This window comes from Notechis scutatus, chromosome 6 (assembly GCF_049901735.1).
Source record: "Notechis scutatus isolate UNSWTSFEM ecotype Mainland chromosome 6, rNotScu1.2, whole genome shotgun sequence".
Taxonomy (NCBI): Eukaryota; Metazoa; Chordata; class Lepidosauria; order Squamata; family Elapidae; genus Notechis; species Notechis scutatus.
The window spans coordinates 78,166,892-78,183,204 of record NC_142014.1 but is presented as its reverse complement, the minus strand read 5'-3'; the positions used below and the strand labels follow the sequence as shown (position 1 = coordinate 78,183,204).

At 46.0% G+C, this 16,313-nt stretch overlaps 1 protein-coding gene across 1 annotated transcript in view; it reads left to right on the top strand.

Annotated features, from left to right (window-relative positions):
* Window positions 1-16,313, top strand: part of PLXNA4 (plexin A4) — a 557,017-nt gene that overhangs the window by 407,321 nt on the left and 133,383 nt on the right. The window contains exon 10 of the mRNA XM_087968909.1: window positions 12,098-12,298. Coding sequence (XP_087825035.1) covers window positions 12,098-12,298 — 201 coding nt within the window. The remainder of the gene's footprint in view (window positions 1-12,097; window positions 12,299-16,313) is intronic.

The window sequence follows — 16,313 nt, the reverse complement described above, 5'->3', positions numbered from 1 at the left end:
CAAAAAGGCTCCACACCCATTTGCACTACTTAGGTGACCCTGAGGACACAGATAAACCCCCAAGTCGCCTCAACGTCTCTCTAAAAGGATGCAAATGACCAGCTGTCTGCAAGGAGTCTCAATCCTTTCCCACCATCCAGTCAGAGTTGAAGAAGCTTCTTGGAGGAGAAGCGAAACGTCTTCCAAGAAAAAAACCAGAAAGTCCAGTTGCCTCTTGGAAAAGCCCCTTTGGGATGTCGATGACCAATTTTAAACATGTCACTGTGTGGATGCTGCAACGATTGTAGGTACAAGGGCCAGTTGTAAGTCCCATTTTTAGTGCCATTGAACTGTCACTAAATGAATGGCTGTAAGTCTAAGGACTACCTGTAACTCCAATTCATTTAAAAGATCAAAAACCATTGAACCACCATCGTCCAAGTTTCAAAATACCCGATCAGGTTGTGCAACATATTGGGGTTTCAGAAAAAAAAAAGTGCTCTGGGACAGGAGTCTCCAAACTTGGCAACTTTAAGGCTTGTGGACTTCAACTTCCATAATTCTCTAGCTGGCTGGGGAATTCTGGGAGTTGAAGTATACAAGCTTTTAAGTTGACAAGTTTGGAGACCTCTGCTCTGGTACATAATGATCTGCATAAGACTAGTCCCTATTTACAATTATTTAAAGCAGCTGCATCTTTTCCCAGGACAGCTGCAGAATTCTGGGGAAAGATCCGGCTGCTTTCAAGAATTGCAGACAAGTTCTGTAGAGATCCACAATGGAGAACCTATGGCACGTGTGCCACGGGTGGCATGCAGAGCCATTTGTGCTGGCGTGCGAGCTGCAGGCAAGCTTACCTCACTGTGCACGCACGCACCTCACAGCTGATTTTCAGCCAGTTTGAGGTCTTTTTCGGCCTCCCAGAGGCTTCAGGAAGGCTTCTGCAGGCTTTTCAGGCTCAAAACTAGGCCTGTTTTGTCACTTCCTATTTTTCTGGAAATACCAGAAGTGATGAAACGGGCCTAGTTTTTGGCCTGAAAAGCCTGCAGAAGCTTGCAGAAGCCTTCCTGAATCCTCTGGGACGCTGAAAAAGGCCTCAAACTGGCCAAAAATCAGCTGTGAGGTGCAGTTTAGGTAAGGGGATGGCGAGGGTGGGTTGGTGGGGATTGCGCGCATGTGCGCAGGGGGCATGGGGGGACCCGCATTGTCTTCTGGGTGCTGGCACCGAGCACGACTATTTTTGACGCAGGAGCCCAAAAACTTTAGCCACTACTGGTATAGATGCTTCTTCCTACGCTGAGGCTTATTTTTGGAATCCGAGTTGGGAAAACCACACAGTCCTAACGATATCCAGATTCCAGAATCACAACCCTAATCAAAAGATTTACGAGCATTGGAAGTGATGCGAATTTCATCAGAGCTACGACGTTAAGCCGTGATTCAGCCTGGGTTTGAAAATGGAGTTCTTTATTCTAGATCCGATGATTTGATTTCCTCCTCTAATTGAAACCCAAACTTGCCCGGTATTCTCAAAGAACCCGGACTGTGCAAAATCCTATTCGTCTCATCTTCAAAACTTCATCTCAGCAATAAAACGAAGATATTTGTACGGTCGGCACAGAGCTGACTCAAAAACAAAAGGAGGATGATCGGATCGCGCGATTGGGGATCGGAGCACTTTGCTTTGGGCGTAGAATATCCCTTTTCAGGGGGCTTTTGAAAACACAGCCAGCTGCTTTGAAATATGTGTTGGGTTGCAGCCCTTGAGTTGAAGAATCTGTGGTTGTTATTTCCTCGAATGGCGTGGGAGAGAGGGAGGGTGTGCTGTTTACCAGCTGGGGAGGAGGAAGCATAATAGACTGCTACCGCAATAAGATGATATCGGCCTTTGAAGAGGAGCGGAGGAAAAGAAAACCCCTAAAAATTGTAGCCACTGTTGTGAAAAGGAGACAAGAATAACCTTGCCGGGTCAGGATGATGGTTTACTGTATACAGTGCCCACTAGCAGAGATCCAACCATCATTGCACACTGTTGGATGACAGTCTGTGGCTTATCAGAAGGTGAATTCAGGACCAAAGTCCTTGAGAGATTTTTCTCTATGCCACGGATGTCAAACCAGTGGTGTCATGCTACCGGTTCGCACCGGTTCAACTGAACCGGTCGTAAAAATAACCCTCCGTGGATCAGAGGGAGGAGAAAGAAGAGAAAAGCGCAGGATCATCCCTCCCACTCACCCCTGCTGTCAGGTGAGGCTCCATCCAAAATCTGTTGTGGTTCGCTGGCAGCAGGTGCGGATGGCTGAGGTCCCGGAGAGCGAGGACTCAGATGAGGGGCCTGCGTGTGATGCAGGGATGGGGCCAGGACCATCAGGGAGGGAAATGCTGCCTTCGGAGGTTGTGGAGGCTGGCAGCAGTGAGGAAGAGGCCCCCGAAGAGCCTGTGCCAAGTGCGTGTGCACACAGGGCTGCTCGAAGGAAAGAGCAGCTGCAGCAGCACGGGCGACTCGGGAGTAAGGCTGCAATTTAATGGCCCCTCCCTTAAGAGATAAAAGCCAGCTGAGAAACTGGAGTTCTTTGCAGAGAAGTTTGATACTCGAGCTTGGTGGACGTTAGGAATATCCGAGTTGGTATTTGGAGACTCTTTGATTTATTGTTTAGGAACTTTATCTGTTGTTCTTGGCAGACTTGCAAAAACTTGGCAAGGCTCTTTCTTGTCGGAACCTTTTTATCTGTGTAGAAACAGGATTTGTAAATGAAACCGTAAAAGGTTGTGCCAGTACCTTTGTCTTGTGTTTAGTCTCGTGGAGCCAGGTTTGGGTCAGAACAAAATCCAAGAAAGAAAACCTTAGACTCCATTGTTATAGAGGAAAGGACTTTTACTGGAAATCAAAGTGGTAGCATCAAAAGAACTCAAGATCTGAAGCACTAGGCGCAAAAATCACATATACAAAGTGATGGCAACGTTCCCACCAACAATAGTTCAAACGGGCCATCCAATCCGAGATCTGTATAATGTTATGTGAGGCATCTTCAGGTGGTGTTTCAAACATCGGGCAGTTGGCCTTGGCCCGCTTAAATAAGAAGCTACAGGTTGTCAAATAGGGCAAAATTCACTGTCAGCGCTTAGCAACAGAAATTTTGGGCTCAATTGTGGTCGTAACTCGAGGTCTACCTGCACGAACTTCCTGCCAGCACTTTTAACTGCTTGATCCTACGTTTCTTCCCCCTGACCATTAAGCCAATGGAGGCTCCTGGTTCTCTTATCTGATAGTTTCCTAGGCAGCATCTCTTCCCCTCGGTAACCCAAGGTCATCCAGGCGTTCCATCCCAATTGGTCCTTCTCGCTAGAAGTCGGAGGATTGTGCTCCCGTGACTTTAAATTAGGAACAAGTTTGCATTAGTTTCAATTACAAGATCTATTGATCGATAGATCCGTCAGGTGGAAATTGTGCTGATTCTTCACTCAGAATTGCCTTTAATAATTCAGGAGAAGAGAGAACGGGAGGGTGGTTGGTTTTTTTTTTTTTTTGGTTAACTCTTAGAGGTTAGGGCTGCAGCATCCACGAGAAATAAGCAGGAACAAAATAACAAAAGAAGAGTCGCAGCATCGTCCCTTTTGTATACATGTGTCATAATCTATGGAAGCGTCAGAGCTTGTGGTGCGATGGCACAATGTTCTTTTGTCACATTGATAAAAGCAGTGAGCTCTTACGGACTCCGGGAGCTTAGCCCCATGCCCCTGTTGTGAAAAGAATGAAAATATGGGGTCCTTGGTGCTTATCTAAGCTTATACACACATCCAGTCTATATATGCACGTATAGACTGGGTGAAACCAGGCTCAATAGCAGGAACTGGGAGAGAGATCTTGGAGTCTTAGTGGACAACCAGCTAAATAGGAGCCAGCTGTGTGCAGCAGCAGCCAAACAGGCCAATGCAATCCTAAATTGCATTAACAGAGGGATACAGTCAAGATCAAGGGAAGTACTAATACCCACTCTATAAAGCCTTGGTAAGATCACACCTAGAGTCCTGCATCCAGTTTTGGTCACCACAGTATAAAAAAAGATGTTGAGACTCTAGAAAAAGTGCAGAGAAGAGCAACCAGGATGATGAGGGGACTGGAGGCTAAAACATATGAAGAACTGTTACAAGAACTGGGCCTGGCTAGTCTAGTGAAGAGAAGGACCAGGGGAGACAGGATAGCAGTCTTCCAATATTTGAGGGGCTGCCCCAGAGAGGAGGAAAGGGTCAAGCTATTTTCCAAAGCACCTTTGAAGGCCAGGCAAGGAATAATGGATGGAAACTGAACAAGGAGAGATTGAACCTGGAAATAAGGAGAAACTTTCTGACAGTAAGAACAATCAATCCATGGAACAGAAGTTGCCCTCGGAAGTTGTGGGAGGGCCATCACTTGAGACTTTCAAGAAAAGATTGGACTGCCATTTGTCAGAAATGGTATAGGGTCTCCTGCTTGGGTGGGGGGTTGGACTAGATGACCTACAAGGTCCCTTCCAACGGATTATCTGTTATCTGGTTGTCTTCTTGCAGATGTTTCATAACCCAGCCAGGTACCATGATCAGTGCTAGAAGGGAGTGGGGTTGCTCTCTGTTTATATACAAGTGGCTTGCCCTGTATATTTGTATATAAACAGAACAAACCTCAGTCTAGCACTAATGATGTTATTGTCAACTCATAAAATATTTCTAGGATCTTTTTAGAGTTGCCAACAGAAAGGGAAGGAGGAGGAGTGTAGCGGCTTGCAAAACCGAAACTGCATTCCATAAATGTTTTCATAGATAGTTTCCAGGCGACTGAAGTTTCTGCCACACAAAATTCTAACTGGAGAGTATGATTGATGACTCTGGGCTATGGATGTGTCCCATTGGAGGATATGAATTATGATACACCCAGGGGGTGGGGGAAAACCAGGGTCAAGGGTGACAATGAACGATGTGCCTCAGAGTCGGCTACACCCAGGCAGTGCCGGCATGTTTACTCCTAATAAATCTTCTTTAAGTTTTGAAAATCCGGTTAGAGACTCCTGATTTCAATGGGGGTAAGTACCGGAGCCCTGACAGGTTCAATAAATGTCAGCAAAAATGCAGCCAAGTTCAGAGAGCACCAAGAACCCCGTAGTCATCATCTTCCTTGTCCTCCTCTCCACCGCTTCTACGGAGTTGGCTGTGTCATGGCCTCTCGGTTGCCGGCCTCTCCAGCAGCCGAATCAGAGGAGGAGGAGGAGGAGGAAGGAGGAGGAGGAGGAGGAGGAGGAGGCATGGGAATCAGGGTCACCATCAAGGCAACCTGAGAGCTCTGAGGGGGAAGAGGGAATACAACTATCAGAGAGACAGAGAGAGACAGAGAGAGGGAGACAGAGGTGGAGTCTAGGCTGTCCGTCAGCCCTCAGATGGAGAGTCAATAGCCCCCAGGTCTGGAGGTGGCTGATGAGGAAGAGGAGGAACAGCTGGATCCAGTGCCTGACATGCAGAAGGCAGAGAGGAGAGGAGAGCAGTGGAAATCTATGGGCCGGTCCTTGGGACAGAAGAGCCACCGCTGCTAGAGAAGCCCCACCCAAGCTCTGGGGATAAAAGGCAGGGGGAAGAGACAAACAGACATGGTAGAAAACTATTCATCTCCTTGCCGGACAGACTTGTTAGCCTGCGGTGAGAGAGAAACTCTTGGCTGGGGCTGCCAGCATTAGTAATAAAGGGATCATTGATTTAAATACAGAGGGTTTGTCATTGTTTGGGGAGCTGGGTCAGAACAGGCTGGCTGGCACATGATTAAAGAGCCGTCATGGACCGGGCCTTTGAGGCAGCAAGTGGATACGGATCCCTCCTCTCCATCCACCGGGCTGGCGTGTCCGGCAGAGAGTGAGGCTGGCAGGGGAAACAAAGCCCTTAAACCTCATTCTTGTCCGGGGGTCTGTATTTCAACCGTATCTTTTTTCAGAGACTTGAAAGGGATTCCGGGTTTTCATTGAAGGAAGAAAAACCCGGGTGGCGTGTGCACGAAAGAGTTCAGGGGGTGATAGGAGGCAGAAAAGACGCTGGTAAGAAGAAAAGCTGGGAATGTTACCAAAAGAAACACACACAAAAAGAGCAATTCCAGATAACCAGCCTGTTAGGGCCCAGGCTTAAAAGATATTTAATCATCTAATTACACGGAAGGAGGTTTCTTCTTCTTCTTCTTCTTCTTCTTCTTCTTCTTCTTCTTCTTCTTCTTCTTCTTCTTCTTCTTCTTCTTCTTCTTCTTCTTCTTCTTCTTCTTCTTCTTCTTCTTCTTCTTCTTCTTCCTCTTCCTCTTCCTCTTCCTCTTCCTCTTCCTCTTCTTCTTCTTCTTCTTCTCTCCGTGTTTGCTCTGGCCTCCGAAATGGGAGTGGGGGGGCTGAAGAAGAGAAGGAGATGAAAAGAGGGTGGGAGGGAAAAAAAGAAATAGAGAAAAAAAAAAACCTTGCACGCTTACAAGGGCCTCCAACTCATTCCGGTCTCGAGCCACATAAAAGAGCGAGAAACTTCAAATATTATTTCATCGTTTTCAGCTGGCAGCTCCTCCATTCTCCGAGCCAGCTGCCACACGCTGGAGATCCTTCAAGAGCCCCCTTCAGGTTCAAATGCGCTGATTTTCTTTGTCCTCCCTTTTTTTCCTTTCCTCTCCCCGAAGCTGCCACTTCAGGAGCCAGAGATTCTCTGTCCTCTGGAGTTGTCAAGAGCCCCGCTGGTTGGAGGGAGGGGAGGGGAGGGGAAGGGAGGGAGGAGAGAAAATTCTTGACAGGTGCAGGCAGAGCCAGGTGGGAGGGGAGGGCAAGGCAGGGTGAAAAGAAAGTCAAGAGGCAATAACCCTCCAATGGAAGGCTTCTCCTTTTTTCTTTTTTTTTTTTAACAAAAAGAACTCCTTTCAACTGGGACAATCTTAAAAGTGTGAGATTGTTGGGTGGGTGGGTGGATCAAGAGGCCTCCAGGCTCATCCTGGGTGGGTGGGCGGGTGGGTAGGTAGGTAGGTATTTAGATAGATAGATAGATAGATAGATAGATAGATAGATAGATAGATAGATAGATAGATAGATATGGATGGAAACGTGGATGGATGGATGGATGGATGAATGGAAAGACAGAGAAGTAAATGGATGGGTAGATAGATAGGCAGGCAGGCAGACATGGATGGATGGATGGGAGAGAGAGATATAAGAAGATAGACATAGATGGATGGATGGATGGATGGGTGGATGGATGGATGGAAAGACAAGTGGATCGACGAATGGATGGATGGATGGATGGATGGATGGATGGATGGAAAGACAAGTGGATCGACGAATGGATGGATGGATGGATGGATGGATGGATGGATGGATGGATGGATGGAAAGACAGAGAAGTGGATGGAGGGATGGATTGGAAAGACAGAAGTGGATGGATGGATGGAAAGAGAGAAGTGGATGGATGGATGGAAGGAAAGAAGTAGATGGATGGGTGGGTGGGTGGAGGGATAGATGGAGAGAGCATGAATGGACAGATATACAAAGACAGAGACATGGGTGGATGGGTGGATAGATGGATGGATGGAGAGAGAGAAGTGGACAGATGGATGGGTGGATGGATGGATGAATGGATATATAGACAGACAGACATGGATGGATGGATGAGAGAGAGAGATAAGATAGAAATGGATGGATGGACAGAGACAGACAGACATGGATGGTTGGATGGATGGGTGGGTGGATGGATGGGTGGAGAGAGAAGTGGATGGATGGATAGCTAGACAGACAAAGACAGACAGAGGAATGGATGGATGAATAGACAGACAGACATGGATGGATGGATGGTGAGAGAGATAAGTAGACAGAAGGATGGTTGGTTGGATGGATGGATGAGAGAGAGATAAGAAGATAGACATGGATGGATGGATGGAGAGAGAGAGAAGTGGATGGATGGATGGATGGAGACAGAAGTGGATGGAAGAATCGTTGGATGGATAGTTAAATGGATAGATGGATGGATGGATGGAAAGAGGATGGATGGATGGATAGATAGATAGATAGACAGACATGGATGGATGGATGGATGAGAGAGAGAGAGGGACAGATGGACAGATGGATGAATGGATGGACGGATGGATGGACAATACCGGTAGATGTAGATATATATAGAGGGGGAAGGGAGGGAGAGAGAGAGGGATGACAGAGGATGGATGGATGGATCATGGATGGATGAAGAGAGAGAGAGAGAGAGACAGACAGATGGACAGATGGATCAATGGATGGACGGATGGACAATACCGGTAGATGTAGATATATATAGAGGGAGGAGGGAGGGAGGGAGAGAAGGAGAGAGAGAGAGATGACACAGAGATATGGATGGATGGACAGACGGATAGAGAGGAAAAGGAGATAGAGAGACAGACAGACATATATGGATGACCTCCAAGGTCCCTTCCAGCTTTATTCTGATTGATTGACATCCTGGTTGCAAGAGGTCGTGTGTAGATCAAGGAACCAGAAGCTTTCAAGATCGGATTTTTGTCCCCTGCTCTCTGGCAATACCGCTCTGGTGCTTTTCATTCCTTAACAAGAATTTGCAATTGCCACAGCTTCAACCCAGCCTTCGTTAGCATATAAAAAGGTTTGAGGCTGCGTTAAGAAGTTCATTATAGATAATTGAAGAGGCCAGGGCTGGAAAAGGCAAACAGGCCCTTCACCATGTGTGTCTCCCTTTGATTGACTCCCATGTACTTCCTAATTGAAACGTTAAAAAGCAATTTATTTTTGGAAGTGGGGGGAAGCAGAAGAGATGAAAGTGGGGTTGTGGGGCCTGGCCTTCTGCAGCCCTAACTCTAGAAGCCTGAAATGTCCGTGGCCCTATGCAGAACGTTATACAGGCAGTCCTTGACTTACAGCCATTCGTTTAGTGTCCGTTTAAAGTTACAACGGCCTGGAAAAAAGTGACTTAATGACCATGTTTCCAACTTACGACCGTTGCAGCAATCCCACTGTCACGGGATCAAAATTGGGGTGATTGGCAACGGGCATGTATTTATGGTAGTTGTGGTGTCCTCAGCCAGCAGGCTTTAAATGGGTTTTCAACACCCAGAATTCCCTGTCCCAGCATGATTTAAGAGATGTGGACTTCAATTCCCAGAGTTCTTCACACAGCATGCTTTAAGATGGGTGGACTTCAACTCCCAGAATCCCCCAGCCAGCAGGCTTTAAGATGGGTGGACTTCAATTCCCAGAATCCCCCAGCAAAGCATGCTTTAAGATGGGTGGACTTCAACTCCCAGAATTCCCCAGCCAGAAGGCTTTAAGATGGGTGGATTTCAACTCCCAGAATTCCCCAGCAAAGCATGCTTTAAGATGGGTGGACTTCAACTCCCAGAATTCCTCACCCAGCATGGCTTAAACCAGGTGGACTTCAACTCCCAGAATTCCCCAGCAAAGCATGCTTTAAGATGGATGGACTTCAACTCCCAGAATTCCCCAGCAAAGCATGCTTTAAGATGGGTGGACTTCAACTCCCAGAATTCCTCACCCAGCATGGCTTAAACCAGGTGGACTTCAACTCCCAGAATTCCTCAGCAAAGCATGCTTTAAGATGGATGGACTTCAACTCCCAGAATTCCCCAGCAAAGCATGCTTTAAGATGGATGGACTTCAAGTCCCAGAATCCCCCAGCCAGCATGCTTTGCGATGGGGGGACTTCAACTCCCAGAATTACTAGAGATTATTTGATTATTGTGCAGTTTTAAATATACATACATAGACCATATTTACCGAGCAGTGATTATTGTCTTATTTTGGGGGGGCTTTTTGAACACGTAGCTTGTTTAATAATGTTTAATGCCTAGTCCCAGCAGAACTGCATTCTGGGACAATTCAATTTATGCATGTTTTTAAAGACTTGCTAGTATAGCCAATAAATGTCGAGCAGCTTTGAATCAAAACGTATCCAAATGACCTTTTTTCCCCCCAGAATTCTTTTGTCGTTTTGCTGTTTCATACAGAACGATTTCCCCTCCTTTTACATACTTGTACACTGATCCAGCGATCTAACATTTATTTAGGTATTAAATTAACTTTAATAGCCATCCGGAAAGAAACATCAGGAACTGAAGCAATTTGTTGCACTTTGCAATTGATATGTTTTAGGAAATATATAAACCCAACAGAGGGATTCATTATAAAGATTATTGGATGATTTCCCCCAATTTGTTCAAAAACTTTCAGACCAAAGGATGGCTAATTGAGCATGGCTGATAAAAAGGGTAAAATTTGCACATTTTTGTTTGTAATCCCTTCAGACAGCTTAGCTAAGGTTATAATGAAGATGAGACATTATGGGGCCATTTGGAATAGAATGATATAAAACGTCGAGAGAGGATTCTGTATAAATGCTGTTCCCTTCTGAATTTCATCCCTTCTGAATTTAAAAAAAAAAAAGTGTAATCTTGGGATTGTATCGCTCGGTCTGCCTTCCGATGCCAAATAGCATCAAATCTGTACATAAAAAACATAGATCATTTTCACAGAGAACCAGGTTGGTTCTAGTGGTGAAGAAACCAGGTTAGAAACTGGGAGACAGTAAGTTCTAGTGCCGCCTTAAACATGAAAGCCAGCTGGGTGCCTTTGGGCCAATTACTAGGAGAGTGTGAGTTCTAGTCCCCCTTAAGCACGAAAGCCAGCTGGATGACTTTGGGCCAATGACCAAGAGACTATGAGTTCTAGTCCCAACTTAGGTATGAAAACAGACTGGGTGCCTTTGGGCCAATCACCAGGAGACTGTGAGTTCTAGTCACGCCTTAGGCACAAAAGCCGGCTGGATGACTTTGGACCAATGACCAGGAGATGGTGAGTTCTAGTCCTGCCTTAGGTATGAAAGCAGACTGGGTGCCTTTGGGCCAATCACCAGGAGATGTGAGTTCTAGTCCCACCATAGGCAGGAAAACCAGTTAGGTGAGGTTGGGCCAGTCACAAAAAGATGGTGAGTTCTAATTCTGCCTTAGGCACAAAAGCCGGCTGGATGACTTTGGGCCAATGACCAGGAGGCTATGAGTTCTAGTCCTGCCTTAGGTATGAAAGCAGACTGGGTGCCTTTGGGCCAATCACGAGGAGACTGTGAGTTCTAGTCCCACCACAGGCAGGAAAACCAGTTAGGTGAGGTTGGGCCAGTGGAAGCAATATTCAAGGACGTTAGCGGACCTCGCCAGAGCGAGACAAACGCTGAAGAAAAAGAAGAAGAAGGGCCAGTCACAAAAAGATGGTGAGATCTAATTCTGCCTTAGGCATGAAAGCTGGCTGGGTGACTTTCAGCCAATGACCAGAAAACGGTGAGTTCTAGTCCTGCCTTAGGCAGGTAAGCTACCTGGGGAGTTTGGGCCAATGACCAGGAGATGATGAATTCTAGTCCCACCTTATGTATGAGAGCTGACTGGGTGACTTTGATCCAATCACCAGCAGATGGTGAGTTCTAGTTTCGCCTTAGGCATGAAAGCCAGTGAGGTGACTTTGGTCCAATCACCAGGAGACAGTGAGTTCCAGTCCTGCCTTTGGCTTGAATGCCAACTGGGTGACTTTGGGGCAGTCCCTCTTTCTCAACCCAAATCACCTCACAGTATTTTTGTTGCAGGGAAAAAAATAAATAAGAGGAGGAAGAAAACTTAGATATGTTTGCTGCCCTAAAGTTGTACATAAAAGTAATAAAGGTGGATTTTAAATAAATAAAGTAAGTAAATTCCTCAGCCAATCCCTGAGACCTGAAATAGATTTCATGTCAGATAACAGACCATCAGAATTGGAAGGGACCCTGTAGGTCATCTAGTCCAACCCCCCCCATCCAAGCAGGAGACCCTACACCATTTCTGACAAATGGAAGCCCAATCGCTTCTTGAATTGTCAATTTTGTGTGTGTGGACAACACTTTTTTTGTTCTCAGGGTGTGTATATTGGGGGTGGGGTGGGGTGGAAGAGGAGCTTATCTTGGAACGGAAAAGCCCACAGACATCAGGTCATCTTCCTAATACACTCCTGTCCTAGTCCTGGGTTCCAGAAGATGCATGTGAAAAGGATGAACATGTCGCGCTTTCTGTCCTAACTCCCAGAATTGTGTTCCGTCTGCTTGGTGTGCAGGACTGTCCCCAGCTGCTGAGGGCCAGCAAGATCTTGGTCCCCGTGGATGTCATCAAGCCCATCACCCTGAAGGCCAAGAATTTACCCCAACCGCAGTCGGGCCAGCGGGGCTACGAGTGTATCATCACCATCCAGGGCCTCGAGAAGCGAGTGCCGGCCCTCAGGTTCAACAGCTCCAGCGTACAGTGCCAGAACACTTCCGTGAGTAAGCGCCGTCCACAAGGGAGGAGGGAGGGAGGAGCGGCTCTGGGGAAAGGGTCCAGGGGGCAGCTGGGACTGTGGGTCAAAGCCCCATCCCACCCCCCCTTTTTTTCCCACCAGGGAAAATGTTTTATTTCGCAATAATACAAGGTATACAGGTATACAGAAATAGAAAAATACCAGTAGATGATAGATAAAGAAGTAAAGTAAGTAGGTAGGTTGGTAGGTAGATAGGTAGGTAGATATAGATAGATAGATAGATGATAGATAGATAGATAGATAGATAGATAGATAGATAGATAGATAGATAGATAGATAGATAGATAGATATAGACAGATAGACAGAAAGAAAAGAAAGAGATGAAAGATGGACAGATAGACAGACAGAAAGAGAGGTTAGATAGACAGACAGACACATAGACACAGACAGAAAGAGATGATAGATGGTCAGATAGACAGAAAGAAAGAGAAGATAGATGATAGATAGAAAGGAAGGAAGGAATAGATGATAGATATAGACAGAAAGACAGATAAATGGACAGATAGAAATAAATAAATAGATGGTAGATAGGCAGGCAGGCAGGCAGGCAGGCAGGAAAAAGAAAGAAAGAAAGAAAGAAAGAAAGAAAGAAAGAAAGAAAGAAAGAAAGAAAGAAAGAAAGAAAGAAAGAAAGAAAGAAAGAAAGAAAGAAAGAAAGAAAGAAAGAAAGAAATAGATGATAGATATAGAAAGACAGACAGATAAATGGACAGATAGAAATAAAAAGATGATAGATAGATAGATAGATAGATAGATAGATAGATAGATAGATAGATGATAGATAGATAGATAGATAGATAGATAGATAGATAGATAGATAGATAGAAAGAAAGATAGATAGATAGATAGATAGATAGATAGATAGATAGATAGATAGATAGATAGATAGATGATAGATAGATAGACAGATGATAAATAGACAGATAGACAGAGAAAAAGAAATAGACGGTAGATTGACAGATAGACAGATAGAAATAGAAAGAAAGAAAAGAAAAGACAGAAATGATAGATAGACTGTCTGTCTATGGTTGACAACTGACTGCTATTTATGACGGCCGCAGTGTTCTGGGGTCATGTGATCCCCTTTTGCGACCTTCTGACAAGCAAAGTTCAATGAGGGAAGCCAGGATTCACCGTCTCCTGGTGTTTCCCCAAAGGAATTTTTGAGGAACCTCTTCCCATCTCCAGCTTCACACGGGCTTCTCCTTCCCTCTCGGTGTTTTCTCGATTCCCGCAGCTGGCTGAGCGTCAAGCTTCGGGCCTCTGCTTGTTGCCTTGCAATGGACAGATGTTGTCCTTTTAATTAAGAGCCTCGGGTGGCCATAAGACCCCCGTGGAGGCCTGTGAAGGATTCACAGCCTTCGGCTCGGTTCCGGCTTCGGCTTAGCGATGCAGTCAAGAGGAACTAATGTCCAATGAAGCCTGGAGATGTATGGGTTCAGAGGGGGCTACCCAACCCCTTTCCGTCCCTCTCACGTCATATTCCTGCCTTGGGTTAATTACTCATCATTCGAGCTTGCAAGGTTTTAAGCCCGGCTGTCCCCCTCGTCCACCCACCCAGCCTGGTGACTCTCTTTCAGACCGCGTCTTCTAAGCCCAGGATTATACGGACAAGAAAAATGGACTGGCTCTGGCTGGCAGGAATCATTTTTGGGTTGTTGTTGTTGTTATTTGTTGTTGTCAACTCTTTTATTCATTAAACATGAAACTCGGTCAACTGAACATTGAAAAACGTGTCACAAATATCGTTCACTAGCTCTGATGTTTGATACGGGTTGCTGCCAACCTCCTAGGTATCAACCAAGTATTTTCTTAAAGTGCATGCTGATGATGATGATGATTGGCAGGGGGTTGGACTAGAAGACCTCCAAGGTCCTTCAGAGCTGAAGAAGCTTCTTGGATGAGAAGCAAAACATCTTCAAAGAAAAACCAAAAAGTCCAGTTGCCTCCTGAAAAAAAAAAAAAAACACCTTTGGGACAGTGGTGGGATTCAAATTTTTTACTACTGGCTCTGTGGGCGGCGTGACATGGCTAGGTGGGTGTGGTGTGGCTTGGTGGGCGTGGCTTGGTGGGCGTGGCAGGGGAAGGATACTGCAAAATCCCCCTTCCCTCCCCAACCCACTAACCTGCTTTCCAGCTCCGTTCTCCTGGGCAGGGCAACCAAAGAAGACCCAGCCGATCCGCTGGGACTCGATGGGAGGCAGAGAAGAGATGGGGTTGGCGGGGCCAGTCAGAGGTGGAGTTTGCCGGTTCTCCAAACTACTCAAACTAGATGACCTCCAAGTTCCCTTCCAACTCTTATCATTCTGTATTCTGAAAGCTTGAGGGAAACAGGCTGAAAGTTAACAGCCTCGGTGTGAAAAGGATTATGGAGGGATTCGAACATTTTGAGACGGAGGCACCCACGGGAGTGATGCTCAAATATAGAAAAGCACATTAGGCGAGTAGACAGCTGTTTGTTGGGTTTTTCTGTAGCATAGATTAAAAAAAAAAACCCAGTCAGGCTTCAAATGATGTTACAATTTCTTGCTTTCCACCGGACTCGTCTCCTGAACTTCCTAATGAGGGAAGAATGTCCAGATAGTTATTAAGTGAGTTTTGCCCCATTTTACAACCTTTCTTGCCACTGTCATTAAGTGAATCACCGCAGTAGTTCAGTTAGTCTCACGGTTGTTAAGTGAATCTGGCTTCCCCCGTTGACTTCGCCCATCAGAAGGTCAAAAAGGGGATCATGTGAACTCAAACACTGCGACTGTCATAACTATGAACCAGTTGCCAAGCGCCTGATTCATTGTTATGTGACCGCTGGGATGCTACAACAGTTGTAAGTGTGAAAAACAGTCCCTAGACTAGCCAGGCCCAGTTCCTGCAACCGTTCTTCATATGTTTCCCCTCATCATCCTGGTTGCTCTTCTCTGCACTTTTTCCAGAGTCTCATCATCTTTTTTTATAGTGTGGTGACCAAAACTGGATGCAGTACTCTTGGTGTGGTCTTACTAAGGCTTTATAGAGTGGTATTAGTGTCTCCCTTGATCTCGATTGTATCCCTCTGTTAATGCAATTTAGGATTGACATTCACTGCTTGTCATTTCAAACGGTCCCTAAACAAACTGTTGTGAGTTGAGACTACCTGATAGTTTCTTTAAAACGGGTGAGGAACTATGGCCCTTTTATAACCTGGGGAATTCTGGGAGTTGGAAGTCCACAGGTCATAAGGGACCCCATCATTGGCTAGATAAGCTTTACGCACTTATTCAGCCGAATAAAGATGCAAGAGGAAAGCAAGAAGCAATCCTGAACATACCCAACACTCCCATTTATATGTTTGCTAAATTATCTACTTCATCACCCAGAAGGACTGGTGCTGTCATGCCTCTGTTGGAGACTGACTCTGAGGGGGAGGAGGAGGAACAGCCGACAGGGAGTGGAAGTGTGGCTCCGGAGGTTGTGGAGGAGGCTGGGGAAGGGCAGAGGCTGGCTAGGCACTCAGAGGAAGACCCAGGCCCATCCCCTCTCCATCCTTGGGCACGCAGGGAGGAGAGGATAAGGGAGAGACGTGAATGGCATGGTCTACGGGGGAGGAAGGGGCCCTGATCCCCTTCATGGGCTGCAGCTGTGAGAACTGGTTAAAAGGACGGACATGCGTATGGGCCAGTGCTGGAAACAAAGCATGGAAATATCTCTAGTCTGTCATTCCTCTCTGAGTTTGGCATCCTTCCCAGTATGTGTTCCAGTATTGGTGGACATCTTCAAGCCCTTATCTTGCCTAGTTCCCTTAATTGCTTCAGTGTGGTTTGTGTTGCTTTTACTCTTTATAGGCATTTTTAGTTTAAACGGCATTTCCTCCTTTTCATAACTGCTTGTGGGGGAGTTTTTTTGTCTCCAGTCAAGGATATCTGGAGTTTTGAAGCAAAATAAAGGAAAAAAAAGGGCTTCACCTGTTTTTTGTGACTGTGTTTATTTTGTATCCCACCC